The 14,901-nt window shown below is 51.9% G+C and overlaps 1 protein-coding gene across 1 annotated transcript in view; it reads left to right on the top strand.

Moving 5' to 3' along the window:
* The first annotated feature begins 4,407 nt into the window (after window positions 1-4,407).
* LOC119111611 (uncharacterized) overlaps window positions 4,408-14,901 on the top strand; it is a 58,925-nt gene continuing 48,431 nt past the window's right edge. Inside the window, exon 1 of the mRNA XM_037235419.1 lies at window positions 4,408-4,654. Within this exon, the coding sequence (XP_037091314.1) occupies window positions 4,408-4,654 (247 nt within the window). The remainder of the gene's footprint in view (window positions 4,655-14,901) is intronic.

Here is a 14,901-nt window from a genome sequence, read left to right as displayed (position 1 = left end):
AGCCTACGCCCGGGCAGTAAACTACTGGTAGGAATCGAACACCGCTGTGGAGACAGATGGCCAATATCCACACAGAGGTACGACTGAGAGTTCGAAAGTTACGAGTGCAACGAAGCGACGACATGCATCGTGTTTCTCCCGCACGAACGAGTGGCTTACGGTCTCTGAAGTCCCGGGAGGGGAAGCCATCCCTGCGACGCATCATGGCTTTGGGATCAGGAGAGGCCCGTGAACAAGTACCGGGCTGGAACGGAACAGTAGTCGATTTGAGGACGCAGCGAACAGGGGCAGGCCAGGCAACACCATTGGATAGGTACGTGGAAAGTAGCATGGTTGATAACAAATTAGAGCGGAGCTGAGTGCAGGCCTGGGAATGAGAGGGCAAACACACACATGAAATATGTGCATGCCAATCTTCGGTATACGACCGGGGACAGGGGTCCATTGGCCGTCCGTACCGCCTGTGGGTGCCGCCGCCATTGGCCTCCCTTGCCTGCCAAGCTCGTCTGTATCACCCGCTACCACTGCTTGCTCCGCGTTCGATGACGGCAATTCATCACGCCATAAAACGGACGATAGATTCGATGGGGCAGTCGAACAATCCCATTTGGCGACAGCTGGTGACGTCACGGGCGCGCGGCCGGACGCCCTTCTTCCGGGGCGGGCTCCGGCGGCCGCCCCGACCGCCGACCGACGGCCCAATGTCCTCGGCTCGCGTCGTCTGCGGCGGCCGACGACCAGCGTCTGATAGCGGCCCTGGCCTACGGCAGCCCCGACCGGACGCGGCGCGACCGCCGCCGGCGGTCCCGCGCCACGCTCGGTGGAGCCGCGCCGCGGGGCAGACGTCATCTGCCCGTGAGATATGTCCCGATGGGCCGACACGAGGGAATGGTCGGCGGCCCGCGGCGCTTCGGGGTCATTTAGCATCCCCCTCGGCCAAGTCGGTCGCACATGCGGCGTATCGATTTCGCGTGGCGTTCTTCCCATGGGCCGTGCCGGAACGCTGGCCCGTAACTTAGTCAGCACCATTAATTTTAAGATAAATACGCCCATAATCTGACCGCCGCAGTCGAGCGTCAGCCCGCTGCCGTTCGGCGATGGCGCCACGGCTGCGCAGGTCCGCGCAGGCCGCGCGGGCAGAGCGGCCCGCGCGGCCCGCGCGGCCCGCGCCGGCGGACGCCGCTCCGCGCGGGCCGGCGAGCTGTACCGTACGCGCTGCCGGAGTGCCAGCAGGCCGAGGAGCGCTAACCGGCCGGGACGGCGCTCCGGTGCTGCCAGCAGGGCTGCCTTCGCTGCCGCAGCGGCTGCCGTTCCCTGATTGGCAGCCCCGGAGGACGAGGCCGGCCGAATTGTTTACACGGGACGGACCCGCCGCTCGCGCGCGCGGGCCGTGCCTTTCGCCCAACGGCGGCTGTCTTATTGTCGCCGAGCTATCCGGAGACCGCGACACAGACCTCCGGTCACGAGAGTTGACATCTCTCCGCCACAAAACACAGCCGCTGTCGCCTGAAGATGAAACCCGAGGCCGCACGTGCAGACGGCGCACTGCCGAGTCGCTTCATGTGAGGCTGGGAAGACAGGAGGAACGGTACAGATGAAGGACGGTGTTCGGTCGGGTTTGTGCGACTGTACTTTGACGCCTGAAAACACAAGAATCACATGTGAATCACTAAGCAAAGGATTGGTGAACTGTACCCCAGCTCGCGCACCACGATGCAGTATTGATCAGGTTGCATTTGTTACGTATACTGGTCGTTTAAGAAGCTTAGACGCAACTTGCTTTTTTGCATTCTTAATGACGAGTTGCATCCGTGATGCCAATGAATGGAAATGTTCACCAGGAGTGGATATCATAGCAGCATGGCAACAACATGGCGATTAGGGATGGACCGAGGGCAATCTTAAGCTCGTTCTTTTCATGCTGCGTCACGGGCGTAATGCGCTTTCAAAATGACTGAGCATACGTCCCCCCCCCCCGACCCACGTCGGCACCACTGATGATAATTGCGGAAGCTGGCACATCGCAAACTTCTAAGAGAGTGCCTTTATATTCCGCCTCCAGCGCGTCAGTGACAGGCCCTTGGTGGCTAGCTGTTCGGTTATTTTGTCATCGCGGAGCGCGGTGGAGACAGTTGTGGAAAGTAGAGTAGTGGGTGATGCACCGGGCGGTCGGTCTGATGCACCTGGTTGTTGGTACACGAGACCTGGGTGTCGGTCTTGGAGACCTCGGTGCGTCTACAAGACCTTGGTGCCAGTCTACAAGACCTTGGTGCCGGTCTACAAGACCTTGGTGTCGGCCCGCGAGACCTGGCTGTTGGTCTACGAGAACTGGGTGCCGGTCTGCGAGACCTTGGTGCCGGCCTGCAAGACCTGGCTGTTGGTCTTCAAGACCTGGGTGTCGATCTGCAACACCTGGCAGCAGTCCCGGGCACAGTGTGAGCGCGGTTTACACTTCCCATCCCGATGAGCGCCGGGAGAAGCCGCGGTCATGTTGACTATGTGACCGGCTGAATGTAGACGGGAGGGCATGCAGCTTTGCATCGCAAGACCCAGACGGGCATGATGCTTCTTTCACACCTATCCACTTGCTTCATCACGTCAGCGCTTTACCGACGCGAAAGGCCCGGACGTCGGGGCCGGAACAGTTGCGCTGTTGTGACGCAGCAGCTGAGCGCGTCGATAGTCATTCTGCAAGTCAACTAAGAATTATGTTTATCATCAGACTAGGCATACAGTGCCGACGCTTGCGTTAAGTTAGATCACTGTAGTTTGCGAAGCGATATGCAAGCATTTCCGGTGCATCCAACACCGGAGACCTTGATACCACTGGCCTAATGCAGCACCAACGCTCCCACACCAGTGCCACTACAGGTTCTGCTTCAGAAACCGCTCCTCCCCTGATATACCATCTGCTCCAGCAGCCGTCCTGATCCAGCTATCTCTTCTCCTGTCAGCGCGTCGGAGCAAACATGACGACTCCTCGTCTCTCTTCAGGCGTACGGCACCCAGAAGCCATTCACCTGTGCTCATGACAGGCGCTGAGAGCTGCCCGTGCCAAAGCCCTCCTGGAATATCCCGCATCAACCGTGTTCGCTTTGGATCGAAGTTTCTGAGCAGCCAACGCCCCCGAGACTCCTCTCCCGTCTGTCTATTTCGTCTGGCCATGCCCCAATGTTGATCCGAGTGGCACTTTTGATTGACGCTTTGTTTAGGGCTCCGCCGATTCGACGAGCGTTTACTCACCAAAATTTCCGAATTTGCTCCCCGAAGACTGTGCCAAGCTTTGCAAATCCCGGTCTCCATAGGGAAGTGTTTATGGACAGGTCTGCCAGGGTTTGTGATTGTGTTAAGACCGTTATTATAAGATTACTTTTTGAAGTGTTCAGCTAGGTCATTCATGTCAGTGAAGGTTGTGTTGTTGCTGTGTAGTACGTTTATCGGCAACCGCCGAGTCAACTGCCCCAAAGATTATGATCCAGAGCGTTCTTGGCTCAACTCAATCACTGATTGTACAACACAAATTTACATCGCATACGAATGTGCTGCACTCAAGCAGCTGGCACCTAGCTCGTTCACCGACAGTCACTTAGTCAGATCGGTCAGTCGGTCCGACCCCTTAGTCAGTTAGTAGTGCAGCACTAGTGACTTAATCAGTCACAAGCGCTGCGTTAGAAGTGAGCTAGTATCTAACCCAGTCATCATCGAAGTACATTAACTGCACCAAGTGTCACCAATCTGCACCAAGTGTCTTACCAAACTGGCACTCCTCAGCTAAACAATCTGACGCATCAACGACAATGCTGCGTCATTTTATCGTTAAGGCCCTGCGGGCGTGCACTTCGAAATGCAAGTCATTCATTTTCATTCGCGGTCCTATTTTCAGTCTGTCGACGGCCGACAACGGGGACCTGTAAGCCGCCGTCGGCGAGGTTCCGGGAGTGCGACCGTCTGAGACGCTTTGCGCCACCTCGCGCCCTGGAAACAGCGCGTTCATCAGCGCAATTCGCCGCAGCCCCGAAATAACGCGAAACCTTGGCCACCGCGTCTTTTATGACTCTGAAGCCGCAAGAAATCCTCGTGTGTTTCATTCTGACCGCTATAGAAGGCGCCTGCTGCGCGCCCACAGTGGCGATGTATTGATCGCCCCTGCCAGTGTTAAATTTTATCAGCAAGAGCAACACTGAAAGTCGGGGTGCTCCTAGGGCCGCGCCGCCGTTGCCAGCCCGCAGACGAAGGGCGGTCCCGATCTCGCGCTGACAAGGCAGCGGAGCATCCCAGAGTGGACCGGCAAGCGATCCCCCGAGAGCCGGCGGCTTCGGCGGGTCCCGAGGTGCTGCGCTGAGGGATCGGTTCAGCCACGAGCAGCGGCGACAGCCCCCGCCCCCCCCCCCCCCTCGCCACAGCGACATGGTCAAGCGACACAAGAAATGCTACCGGCTGCGCTACTACCTGAAGGTGTTCTTCACGCACCTGTTCTCGCACGTGGGCCTGTGTGGCCTAGTGGTCGGCTACTCGGTGATCGGCGCCTTCCTGTTCGAGTTCCTCGAGAGTCGTAGCGCGGAGGAGACGGCGCGCCCGACGCTGCCCCGCGAGAAGCGCCAGGAGATCGACGGCTTCCGCGCCCGTTGCCTGGAGGACCTCTGGGCCTTCACCAGTGAGTAGCCGTGTAGGCCATATCGGGCCTATAGTGTACCCGTGTAGGCACTAGGCCGTGTCAGGCGGCAGGCGCCCGAGCCAGCCCCGTCCCTTGTGCGTGCGTGCGTGCGTGCGTGCGTACGTGCGTGTGTGTGTGCGTGTGTGCGTGCGTGCGTGTGTGTGTGTGTGTGTGTGTGTGTGTGTGTGTGTGTGTGTGTGTGTGTGTGTGTGTGTGTGTGTGTGTGTGTGTGTGTGTGTGTGTGTGTGTGTGTGTGTTTGTGTGTGTGTGTGTGTGTGTGTGCGCCGGCCAAAGTGAGCAGAAGCGGTGAGTTATTACTGTGAGTTTCAAGTTTTTCATAACTTTCCCGTGATCCCTTCTGTGACTTCCCAATCTAGGAAAGCATTGGATGAAGTGATATAAAAGGTCGCACCTCAATAATACCGCAAGGTGGACATTTCAGAGCTACTGCTGGATACATCCTTCCGAAAAGAGGCGGTCTGTTTTTGCATTCGCCGAGGTGAAATAGACCGTTGGTTTAAAGGACCAAAGTTTTCTGTTGATTTCGGGCCCGATTTACAGCCGGATTTAGTTAGGAAAGCATCAGCGAAGTTTGGTCGTCGCAATCACCGCTTTATTAGCGATGTAGTGGCGCTAAAGCTTCTGCTCTTTTTGAGCCCGTAATCTTTTTAGAGGCATGTCGGAGGCTAGCTTCAATGAACTCTGGAAAGCCATTACAGCTGTAAATGACATTCAGTGCTGCTTGGTGACAATCGACCAAACAGAATATAGGTGAAAGGTTCTGTCGGTAGGGATGTGTACATGATTTATTTTTATATTTATTGATGAATGACTCAATTGGGTAACCCCTCAGGACACCGGTTAAAAGCTCTGAAAATTACGTGAAGAAAGCGTCGAAACTCTTCAGTCATTCTGGTTTAATGTGAAGCATAAGGACATCCACCGGTTCATGCTTAGGCACATGATGAGCTGGGATAACCTTTAAACGGGGAGATGACCGCGTCATCACGAAAGAGGTAGATGGGCGTGGGCAGAGGCTATCAACAGACCTTTCAGGAGTTCAGCAGGGAAATTAGACCACGCGAGTCTGACGGAAGTCAGTACCCGGGGCAGCACTGTTCTTCAAAGCAGCCATGGACACGCAATCTGCTCTTTTTTGTTGCCGTTCAAAGGCAAAAGGACCTAGGAGTCATTAGTTAGGATAGCATTTAGATTGTTTTGCCTTTGGACGGCAGAATGGCCTTGTGGTACCCCAGCTAGCGCAGCGAGCCGTGCCATGACGCCTGACCCCTGTACAGAGGGCCAGGGTCTGGCCGTCCGACTATCGATTGGCCGAATCTGCCCCAGCGCCGCGGGCGCCGCCGCGCCTCTCGGCGGCTCGCGCCGCACAGCTGGCGACTGCCGCCAGCGTCTGGACCGAGTCAAGTGACGCCTTCGGGCGGCCGCGCGCGCCACGGCGCGTCTCATCACAGGCACAACGTAGGCGCAAAGCCAGTCGCAAGGCCGCCGAGGCCTGAGAAAGCGCAGCAATGCACGTTTTGTGCACGAGATGTGGTATTTTTGAAAAGGGGCACGTACGCAATCCTGATGAAAATGGTTCAAAATCTAACTGGATGGGAGCAAAGTTAACCTGTATTAAACTTATGAGGTGACAGGATCTCCGTAAAACGACCCGGTTATGGTTGTACCGGTTGTCAACAACTTACAAATGTCGCAATGAATTGGCTCTTTGTATCAGCTAATATAATCGATCAACTGAATTGGTTCGTTTAACAGGCTCAGGGATTGATTGAATATCATTCAAAACATGAAGTGCGCAACGTAGATTGCGCAGGGCGTCGGACGGCATGATTTCTCTCCCCCCCCCCCCCCCCCTCCCATTCAAGGTTTTCATTTGTATTTTATGTGCTTTTCATTGCGTTCTTTAGTTTTGGACTTTCCCTGTCATGCTTTCGCACCGGTCATCCAAAGGTCAAGGTCCTAGTCCGATCAATGCACGTCGTCAGTGAGCATGTCGCAACCCGATATTTTAGGCGACTGTCAGTTAAGAATAAAACGAGACGCATTCGCAAGCAACAGAAGCATCATCGGTACCGTGAGGGGAACGGTTAACGAGGAAGCGCGACGAATTCAACACTGCTACGTCGAAGGAAAAGGGCATCGTTTAATGCTGCCAACATTTACGGATCATTTCAAGTTTTGCACATCTAGCCCCATCTGGAGGGTTCTTTTGTTGGTTTGCGTTTGTCTGCGACCATCTGAATCCGTTTGCAATTGCTTGCTTGAACATCCGTCGACTTAACTCACGGATATCAAGACCCTCCGCACAAATCCATGTCCTGAGGAGCTGCAGAGCGCTGAAGTTAAGAACCCTTGAGGTAAGTTTAAACTGAAATGAAACATTCGTGTCGACTGCTCTCGAGTTCCGTGAGTTTCTCAGCTGAGATCCCCTACTTTGGCGGGATAGCCAGGTCGTAAACATGACCTGCTCACACCGCGGAGACCAGAGCGCTGCCGTCGTCGGATGGCTGTGGTGCACCACTGGGGTAGTAGCAGGAGACAAACAAGGGATCTTCAAAAGATAGCGTGCTGTGAAAAGTGTTGACTGAGACCCGGACACAGATAGGGCAGACCGCGGTCCGGCCTCTGAGAGTAGCATGCGGTCCAAGGGTCCGGGCTTGAGCTTCAGAGAGCAGCATGCGGTCCGAAAATAGCCAAATTCCGGCTTTTAAGGGTAACAGGCAGTCAAGAGGCTGGTGTTCCACCCGCCGAAGGTAGCAGATGGCTAAAAGGTCCGAGGCTTACCTGCTTTGGATAATGGGCGGTCCGCGGTACGAATTCCAGCCTCTGAGCGTGATGAATGGTGGTCTTGCGGACACGGTTGCAGTTTCTGATGACAACGAGCGGGTAAGAAGCAAGAGCCCCGTTTTGTGCAGGCAGCAGATGCTCCAGGGCAGGAGGCAGTCCAGGGGTCAGAACACCAGCCTCGGAGGGCAGCAGGAATATCGGCCTCGGAGGGCAGCCGGCGGTCCAGGGCTCAGAACCCCAGCCTCTGAGAGCAGCAGGCTTCCCGGAGTCGACCCTCAGCTTCTGGAGCCCACAAGCGGTCCTGGGAGCAGACTCCAGCGGCCCTTGGCGGCGGCTGGTCGTGAGGAGGTGACGCTCGCCTGTGGCCCGGCTGTGGTCTGCTGGTGCCCGTATGTCATCGGAAGGGTGCCGCTGATGTATGGGGCAATAAGGTGGCGGCGGGCCGCCGTGTCGCAGCTGCGAGCCAAGTGGATTTAGCACCGGCACCGCCTGCGCACGGCCCCGCCACATATCTGGAAACGAAGCGCGGATGGAGACGTGCGAGTGACGCTTCCGTCCAAATCCCAATTGGGCTCGACGACATTCGGACCCTTACAAGGGGCGTGAGAGCCTTCTAGGCCTCCATGAACGAACGGATGAGAAGCTGAAAATACCGGCGTGTGAGAGGCAGCGTTAACACCTAGCCTCGGAGCCATTAAAGCAGTTTCATTTTGTGCTGTTGTTGTGTTTGATTTCTAGCTATAGCGATTCACGAGGAGTCTTCCGCATCACATTATAACTTCAGAATCACCCAGATGATCATGGGTAGGAAAGCGGCGGTCAAAAGCTCATCATCTTAAGGACAACGCAGTCTGCATGAACATTTTGCACTGAAGGCCTATGTTCCACTTTATTTGGATTCAGATGCAACTAAGAATCATATCGCTTTTGTGTAAATCAAGGCCTAATTAGGAGTCGTAAATTAAGGTGGGTGTTGGTAACCTTACGCTCATCACAGTGAGCGTTAATACCCTAGGATAAAGTTAGGATGGTGATTGTGACCATAAGCACACTAAGAAGTTTCCTAATGTTTCTACTAATTCTTAGCTGCGCACTTCAATATATCCGTTTCATTGAAGACCCAACTTTTTCGCTGAGACTGCTTGAATAACCTAACTCAACATTGACTCGACTTGAATCAACATCAAATCAGAAGTGCCACTTGAGATCCGAAAGACAGTTTCAATGACTAACAACTTCGATCGTATGAGAGGATTGATGTCGACATTTGTTGCAATTAGTCACCGGTCAATTCTGATAACACGCCATGCAACGTAAAGTTTGAAAACAGAAGTTTACAAAGACAACACTAGATACACGCAGCACACTACAGAAAGTGCATCAGGGTACTGCTGTGGGCATCAAAACCAGAGGAGTGGCCCATAGCCAATATCGAAGTGACAATAGAAATGTCAAGGTTCTGTGCTGGCGCTGGCTCAACAGATAGGAAACAGAACGGGTGACAGTGTCTGCTGGAACAAGATGATGCTATTATTGATATAGTAGTTATCAACAAATTTACGGCCGTGACTGGTAGTAAAAGTAGCCGCAATCTTCTTTGTGAGGTAGGACAGAGTACTCCTGGCTGTCGCCTAGAACAGAGCCGTGAAAAGGAGTAGTCATTCTTTTCACAGATACGAACATTTGCCTTTCAGTCCTCGTAGCTTTGTCCTTTGCGCACATGAAGAAAGTTTCAGATTGATTTGCTAAGCGCAATGTAGCAGAAATAGCTTATAGATATATCACAACTGCTCAGGATTTGAGTATGACCAGGTTTAGGTGTCCAAGCTTTCGAACAATTGTGCCCACAAATGAAACGCTTTCCACTCAGCCGCGTCGCAATTATGATTTTTACGACAGGGTCACGTGGCATTTTTGCTGTACTTCAGGGCACCAATGAAGAGAATCTGGGCATGCTGGCGGCGTCTAGAACAGTGTAATTGGTAATGCACTTAGAAAATGTATTTGTGCAGTATGGCAAACCTGTCATACTTTTACATGTTTCGAGCCGGTCAGATTGTGCAAAGATATTATGGGTGGTTAGCAAAACTGAACACTTTGGATGCACCTTTGAGCAAGTTACTGTTGTATTTTGAGTTGTATGATGATAGCGGATACCCGTGAATGTAAGCACTGCTCGAATCATTGAGTAACTCCAGAATATACTTCACTGAATGCCTAACACCTTCGGTCTCATACCAGCTGGCCGGTTGAAAAACAACCTTAGTAAGGCAATTTATTTACTCGAGATGACTATCTTAATATATCAATTGGTTCCATCACGAACCCAAGACCATTCCCTGTGTAAATCCCGCAGCAGCATGGGATATATTTAAGCCGACTAACCCATTTTCACGCAACTTCTTTGATGAATGGATTGCTCAATTTAGCAAATCCAATTCAGATAAATCTCAACAAGCTAAACAACTGCTATTGTATGACCAAGAAGCCGCGTGGTGGGGCTCGCTTACACGATACCCGGGTTGGCTGGCTGTGTTGTGCCTGAACGGAGGGAGATTAAGGCGGCAGCTAAGTCTACACCCGGCTGGCAAAGCTTTTAAAGTCAAGACCATTTCCGATCGCTGCATCACGTAAGCCTCTTCACGCTGGAATATATAACTGAAGCGTCAGTGTCTAATGGTAGCTGCATTTTTACTCGGCTGCGCTGATGAGCGGCACGTGATCCATCACGCCCGTGTCCTTCGATCGGCCCATGTTGACTCGCTCGCGGGAGCCAGCCAGCCGCACCAGTGGACCGATGACGCACAGTGACGGTAAACACGTGCGATGATGCCGACGTCCGTTCTATAACATATCTGTCTGGTCGCCAGCTCTTGATGAGGAGCGTCGTCCCTGCTGCTTCCCATGATCGATCTGAACTACCGAATTAGGTGTTCTGCAAACGGACATCGACCATCGCACGCGGCCTTATAACCAGAATCCATTTAGAGGATGCGGTCTGGACGGCGCGACCAGATTTATGGCTGCCAATAAATAAGCGGCCAGGAGTCCGCTCTGAGCGCCAGAGAGCCTGTCGTTGGGAGTGTTTGTTCACAATCGGCGGCGTCACGGGAGCCCCGGCGGCGGCGCCCAGACGGGTGCCGCATCACCGACGGCCGCCGCGGCCACCTTCCGTCGCTTCGGTCGTCGCCGGACGCTGGCTGACTGTCCGTCCTCGAGCTGGCTCGCCAGGCAGTCGCCAAGACCTGGAAGCCAGAGCTCCGTGACCGAGATCCGCGTCTCGTGCCAAGTGACGTGGAAGCCGCCATGATTCGGCAAACCTCCATCCTGGCGCACGGACGGTGCCCGACCCCCCTCCCCCTCCCCAGCCTTCCGCACGGTCGGCTTTGACTCCCGTGCTGGTCGCGCGGACGGCTCGACAAGAGACCCGGCGTTTTCCAATCACGCAACCTATAGCCCCTCCACGTCCCGCGGAAATCGGGATTCAGCTATTCGGCCTCAACCCTCTCATTCCATTTTGGGCATGTAAGGCGTAACGAGTGTTGGTACAAACTGTTTGAATCTATAAGTAAATAAAGGCATGAGATTAAGGAGTGCTGTTGGTATCGCCGATGCACAACAGACTGCGTCAGGCGAGGCGTATAGCTCTATGTTTTAAAGGCTGAAAAACTCCTAAAATGAAAAACAAGCCATATTCGTCCACTGTATTTTCAGAGTTCCAATGCCAGATAAAACATTCTACATAGCTCAGAGCTGAGAGAGTGGTAGGGACATTGAAGGTAAACCAATCCTTAAAACATGCGCTCGGGTGGGGGCAGGTCAAATTGACCTCCCCCTGAAGGTTTTTCCAGAATGGTTTCCGAACGGCGCGGCGCAACCGCGCCAACGCTTCCTTAGCTGTAGACAGTTGAACAGCGGATCGTTTGACATAAAAAATTTAGATATACCTTGTAAGGCTGCTGACCTATGGCAGGTCAAAGTCAGGCCATGGTTTCAGCGAAGTCAATTTCTAGGGAATAGTTTAATCTGATGCAACAACAAAGTGTTAGACGAAGCCACACATCTCTGAGATGCTTTTTTAGGCAACACAAACATTTAATGAGCAAATTATGTTTACCTAAGGTCAGGTATACAAGTCAGACCAAGGACAAAACCAACCTGCTTTATTACTCTAGGGCTTGCTGTATGGGGAGGTTTCTGGTGTTCATTTCGAATTTATTGATGGTAAGAACAGCGTTATACATCTTCCATGGACTTCTTAAAGGTCAGAATAGGTCATTGACCTGAAATAAACCAGGTCATCAATTTTTTTTTTAGGAACATAATGCCTGGCGTAATCTTTGCCGCTTATTCAAATGCAACACCCAGAGGAGTACTATATGATTTTGGTCACCATGACCTTCAAAGGTCAAACAAGGTCCCTGGTCTTAACTGAGCATGGGACCTTTTGCTCAGAAACAGTTATCTAGGCTATGGAGCATTTTGGAGACCAACCTGGAATTTGACCTAGTTTGATCTTATGTGATCCGAAGGTCATGACCTAGGAACCTAAAACTTTGACCTAAGGGATTTTACGTACAGGTCAGCACACCTTGTAAATTTGGTGTCTCCAGCTCTCTTAGTTTACGAGATCTCAGGGGGTCAAATTGCCCCCCCTCTCCCACCCCACCCGAGAGAAGGGTATCTAGCCGGCCACACGCGCGCGTGTTAAAAATTTTAGGAAAGTGCAGCCCGTGTATGAGAGTCTCGATTACTAGCCACGAGTCCCTTTCAAGATCTAATTTAAGTTTTACGCCGCAGTTCGCATAAAATCAGATGTAATAATACGTTGCATTTGTATGGCACCTGGCTCTGGCACATGCAATAATTTTAACAAGATAATCAGTGAATTAGACCATTTGCTTTCAGACTTTGAATATTGAAAAATGCTGGTATTTTTGCCCACTGCGCTGGCTTCCCGGATGCAATTTGGGAACAGACATGTAGGTGGCTGAGCAGGGCGGGAAAGCGGCTCGGTCTACTCCTGAAACCAGCCAAAAACGTGGTCTCCAGATTTGGGCTGCTTTTGTCTCAAAGTTGGGGCATAAGCCCTTCCCCAACTGAATAAGTCTGCAATCCTGCTGACCTTCAAATTATTCTTTAAGGTCTGCCGATCTCCCTTTGACTGCTTAATTTACATAAGATCTCTGTCAGTGGTATTCATCAATCACAATAGTTGTTTGAGCAGATAAGAGTTCTGACAATATTCCCTCGCGTGTTTTTGTTGCACATTCTTCATCGATGGTCGCATCCAAATCTGGTTCGGCGTGCCCTCTCAAAAATCCAGACAGCAAATTTTGTCAATGTTTGAAGCCCGAGAACATGCGAAATCCCTGCGCGCTTGAAGCCAAACCCTGCGAAGAGTCCGCGTGTTAAAGCCAGTGCATGCGGCGTTCTGGCGAATCAAAGAGATAGCGTCAACCAGGAGTGAAAAGCACCTTTTCTGCCACCGACAAAATTTAAAGCCGTTTAAATTGCCGCCTGGAGTCAAATCTCTGAGAAACCGTTGCGCTTTGTCTTAAAATGCGATAAAGCACAAAAATAAAGACGAACTAAATGCAACGCGGCATAACCTTCAAACCTTTTGGTTTCGGGAGTTTATTTGCACTTAAGTGTCATTTACTGGCCATCAAACATTGAATGATGGTTGAGACTAGACTAATCGAATTATCAGGTAAAGGCATACTTTACATAACTACTCTAAAGGTGCCGTTTCCTATTCAGTTGGGGGGGGGGGGGGGGGAGGGGAGGCTGGACTGTGCCACATAACTAGGGATACAGTTTTCTAAGTTTATTAATTATCTTTTTTATCAATTATTTTTCCATTTTTGTAATTTTGGGGGTTCAGCCTCCCAAAAACAATTTTGAGAAACTACACCCCTGCTCCCTACTGTGAAAAGAAAGTGTGTCAAATCTGGGAAGAAACTGCTCCAAGTGCATTTCGGGAGCAGGCTCAGACATATTTTTCTTCCAGCAACCCCTCCCCCTTCCCTTCCTCATCTCTAAAATTTTGCAAAGCTGCATCCCAGCAGCCCTACATTTACCAATAACATGGTTACACAAGCACCTGAAACAAGATCACTTTTGGTTTTCTGACGTCATCGTACAATAAGCTGGAAGCGCCGGCGACAATCTGTATCTTCGCACAATCATTGCCGTTGCAGATTTCTCACCTCCTCGCACGAACCCAATTGGCTATAGCAAAGTTCATGCAACATTGATATCAACAGATGCAAACGCTATTTCTCAATACCTCTAGCATCTTCATTTAGCTTTATCTGTAATCAGATGAACACTATAAGCGTTTTATCTCACGCCTGTCCGCCGATCAGTGCGCAAAGTCTGAGGTATAGCGGGCAATGTGAGAGGTCTACACCAGCGATGCTCTGCACCTTACCTCAAAACCGCTGTTCCTCTCAGCAGCAGGAAGCCCAGGATGAAACCTTAACATGTGTCGCTCCAACGACCCCCGTTTATCTCTGAAGCAACAGCTAAGGTATCCGCAAACAGCAATGCTACATCGGCGAAGCTTTCTAACGCTACGTTACAAAACTGACGATTAGCTACTTTTTTCTAGGCAATTAGCTCCGCACGCATGAACACAACCAACAGCAGCCCACAACCTCGTACTCAACCGGACGCTTTGCCGCGTGGAGAGCATTCGAGCCCATGGCATGTACCGCCTTGAGCCCATGTTTCTCAAATGTCACGACGCTTTAAAATGCTGCGTAGCAAACTGATCACGTTCGTCGCAAGATGCTGCGGCCAGCCATGATTCTTACGACTAGTAATAAGCCTAGTAATTTGGTATTTTATACCGTTTAGTATTTGACGTGAATCTTGGCTGAAATCTGTGAAAAGCACTGATCTGAGTGGGGTTGGAAAAGCACTGTTACCATTGATCTCTGACGTCAGCACTGATAAAGTATAGGTTGTAGTATGCATGTCACCTGCTAAAAACTATCCTGATAAAGGCTTCTATGTTTAGGAGCATCTTATGGCCCAACTTGCTCATACAGTGAAACGTCAACTTTACCACCAGTGCTCTACACATGCTCACGTTGCAAGCGTTAGCGAGTACAAGCCAATACTAAGCTTTGAGTCTCGTGTAGCTGGGATGATCTGTTGTAATATGGTTTAGTCTGTTGATTATTTTCTTTTTCGCAATCGTGCCTCCGATTGGTTTGCAAAAGTGTCATTTTTTGTCACCGGTTATATCTCGTAAATCAGAAGCTCAAAGCTGAAGCCCCTGGCGTCAACAGTCCCGACTTTTCCATCGGCCCGCTCAGACGGTACCCGCTCCTTCCCCGGACGGCTTGTATCCCTGCGGCGGCGTTCAGTCACCCCGGGCCTGGTCTGACCCGTGACCGGTTAGCGCCGGGCGCCCCCCCCCCCCCCCC

This window comes from Pollicipes pollicipes, unplaced genomic scaffold, assembly GCF_011947565.3.
Source record: "Pollicipes pollicipes isolate AB1234 unplaced genomic scaffold, Ppol_2.1 Scaffold_7261;HRSCAF=8764_pilon_pilon_pilon, whole genome shotgun sequence".
NCBI lineage: Eukaryota > Metazoa > Arthropoda > Thecostraca > Pollicipedomorpha > Pollicipedidae > Pollicipes > Pollicipes pollicipes.
This window is presented reverse-complemented; position numbering and strand designations above follow the sequence as displayed.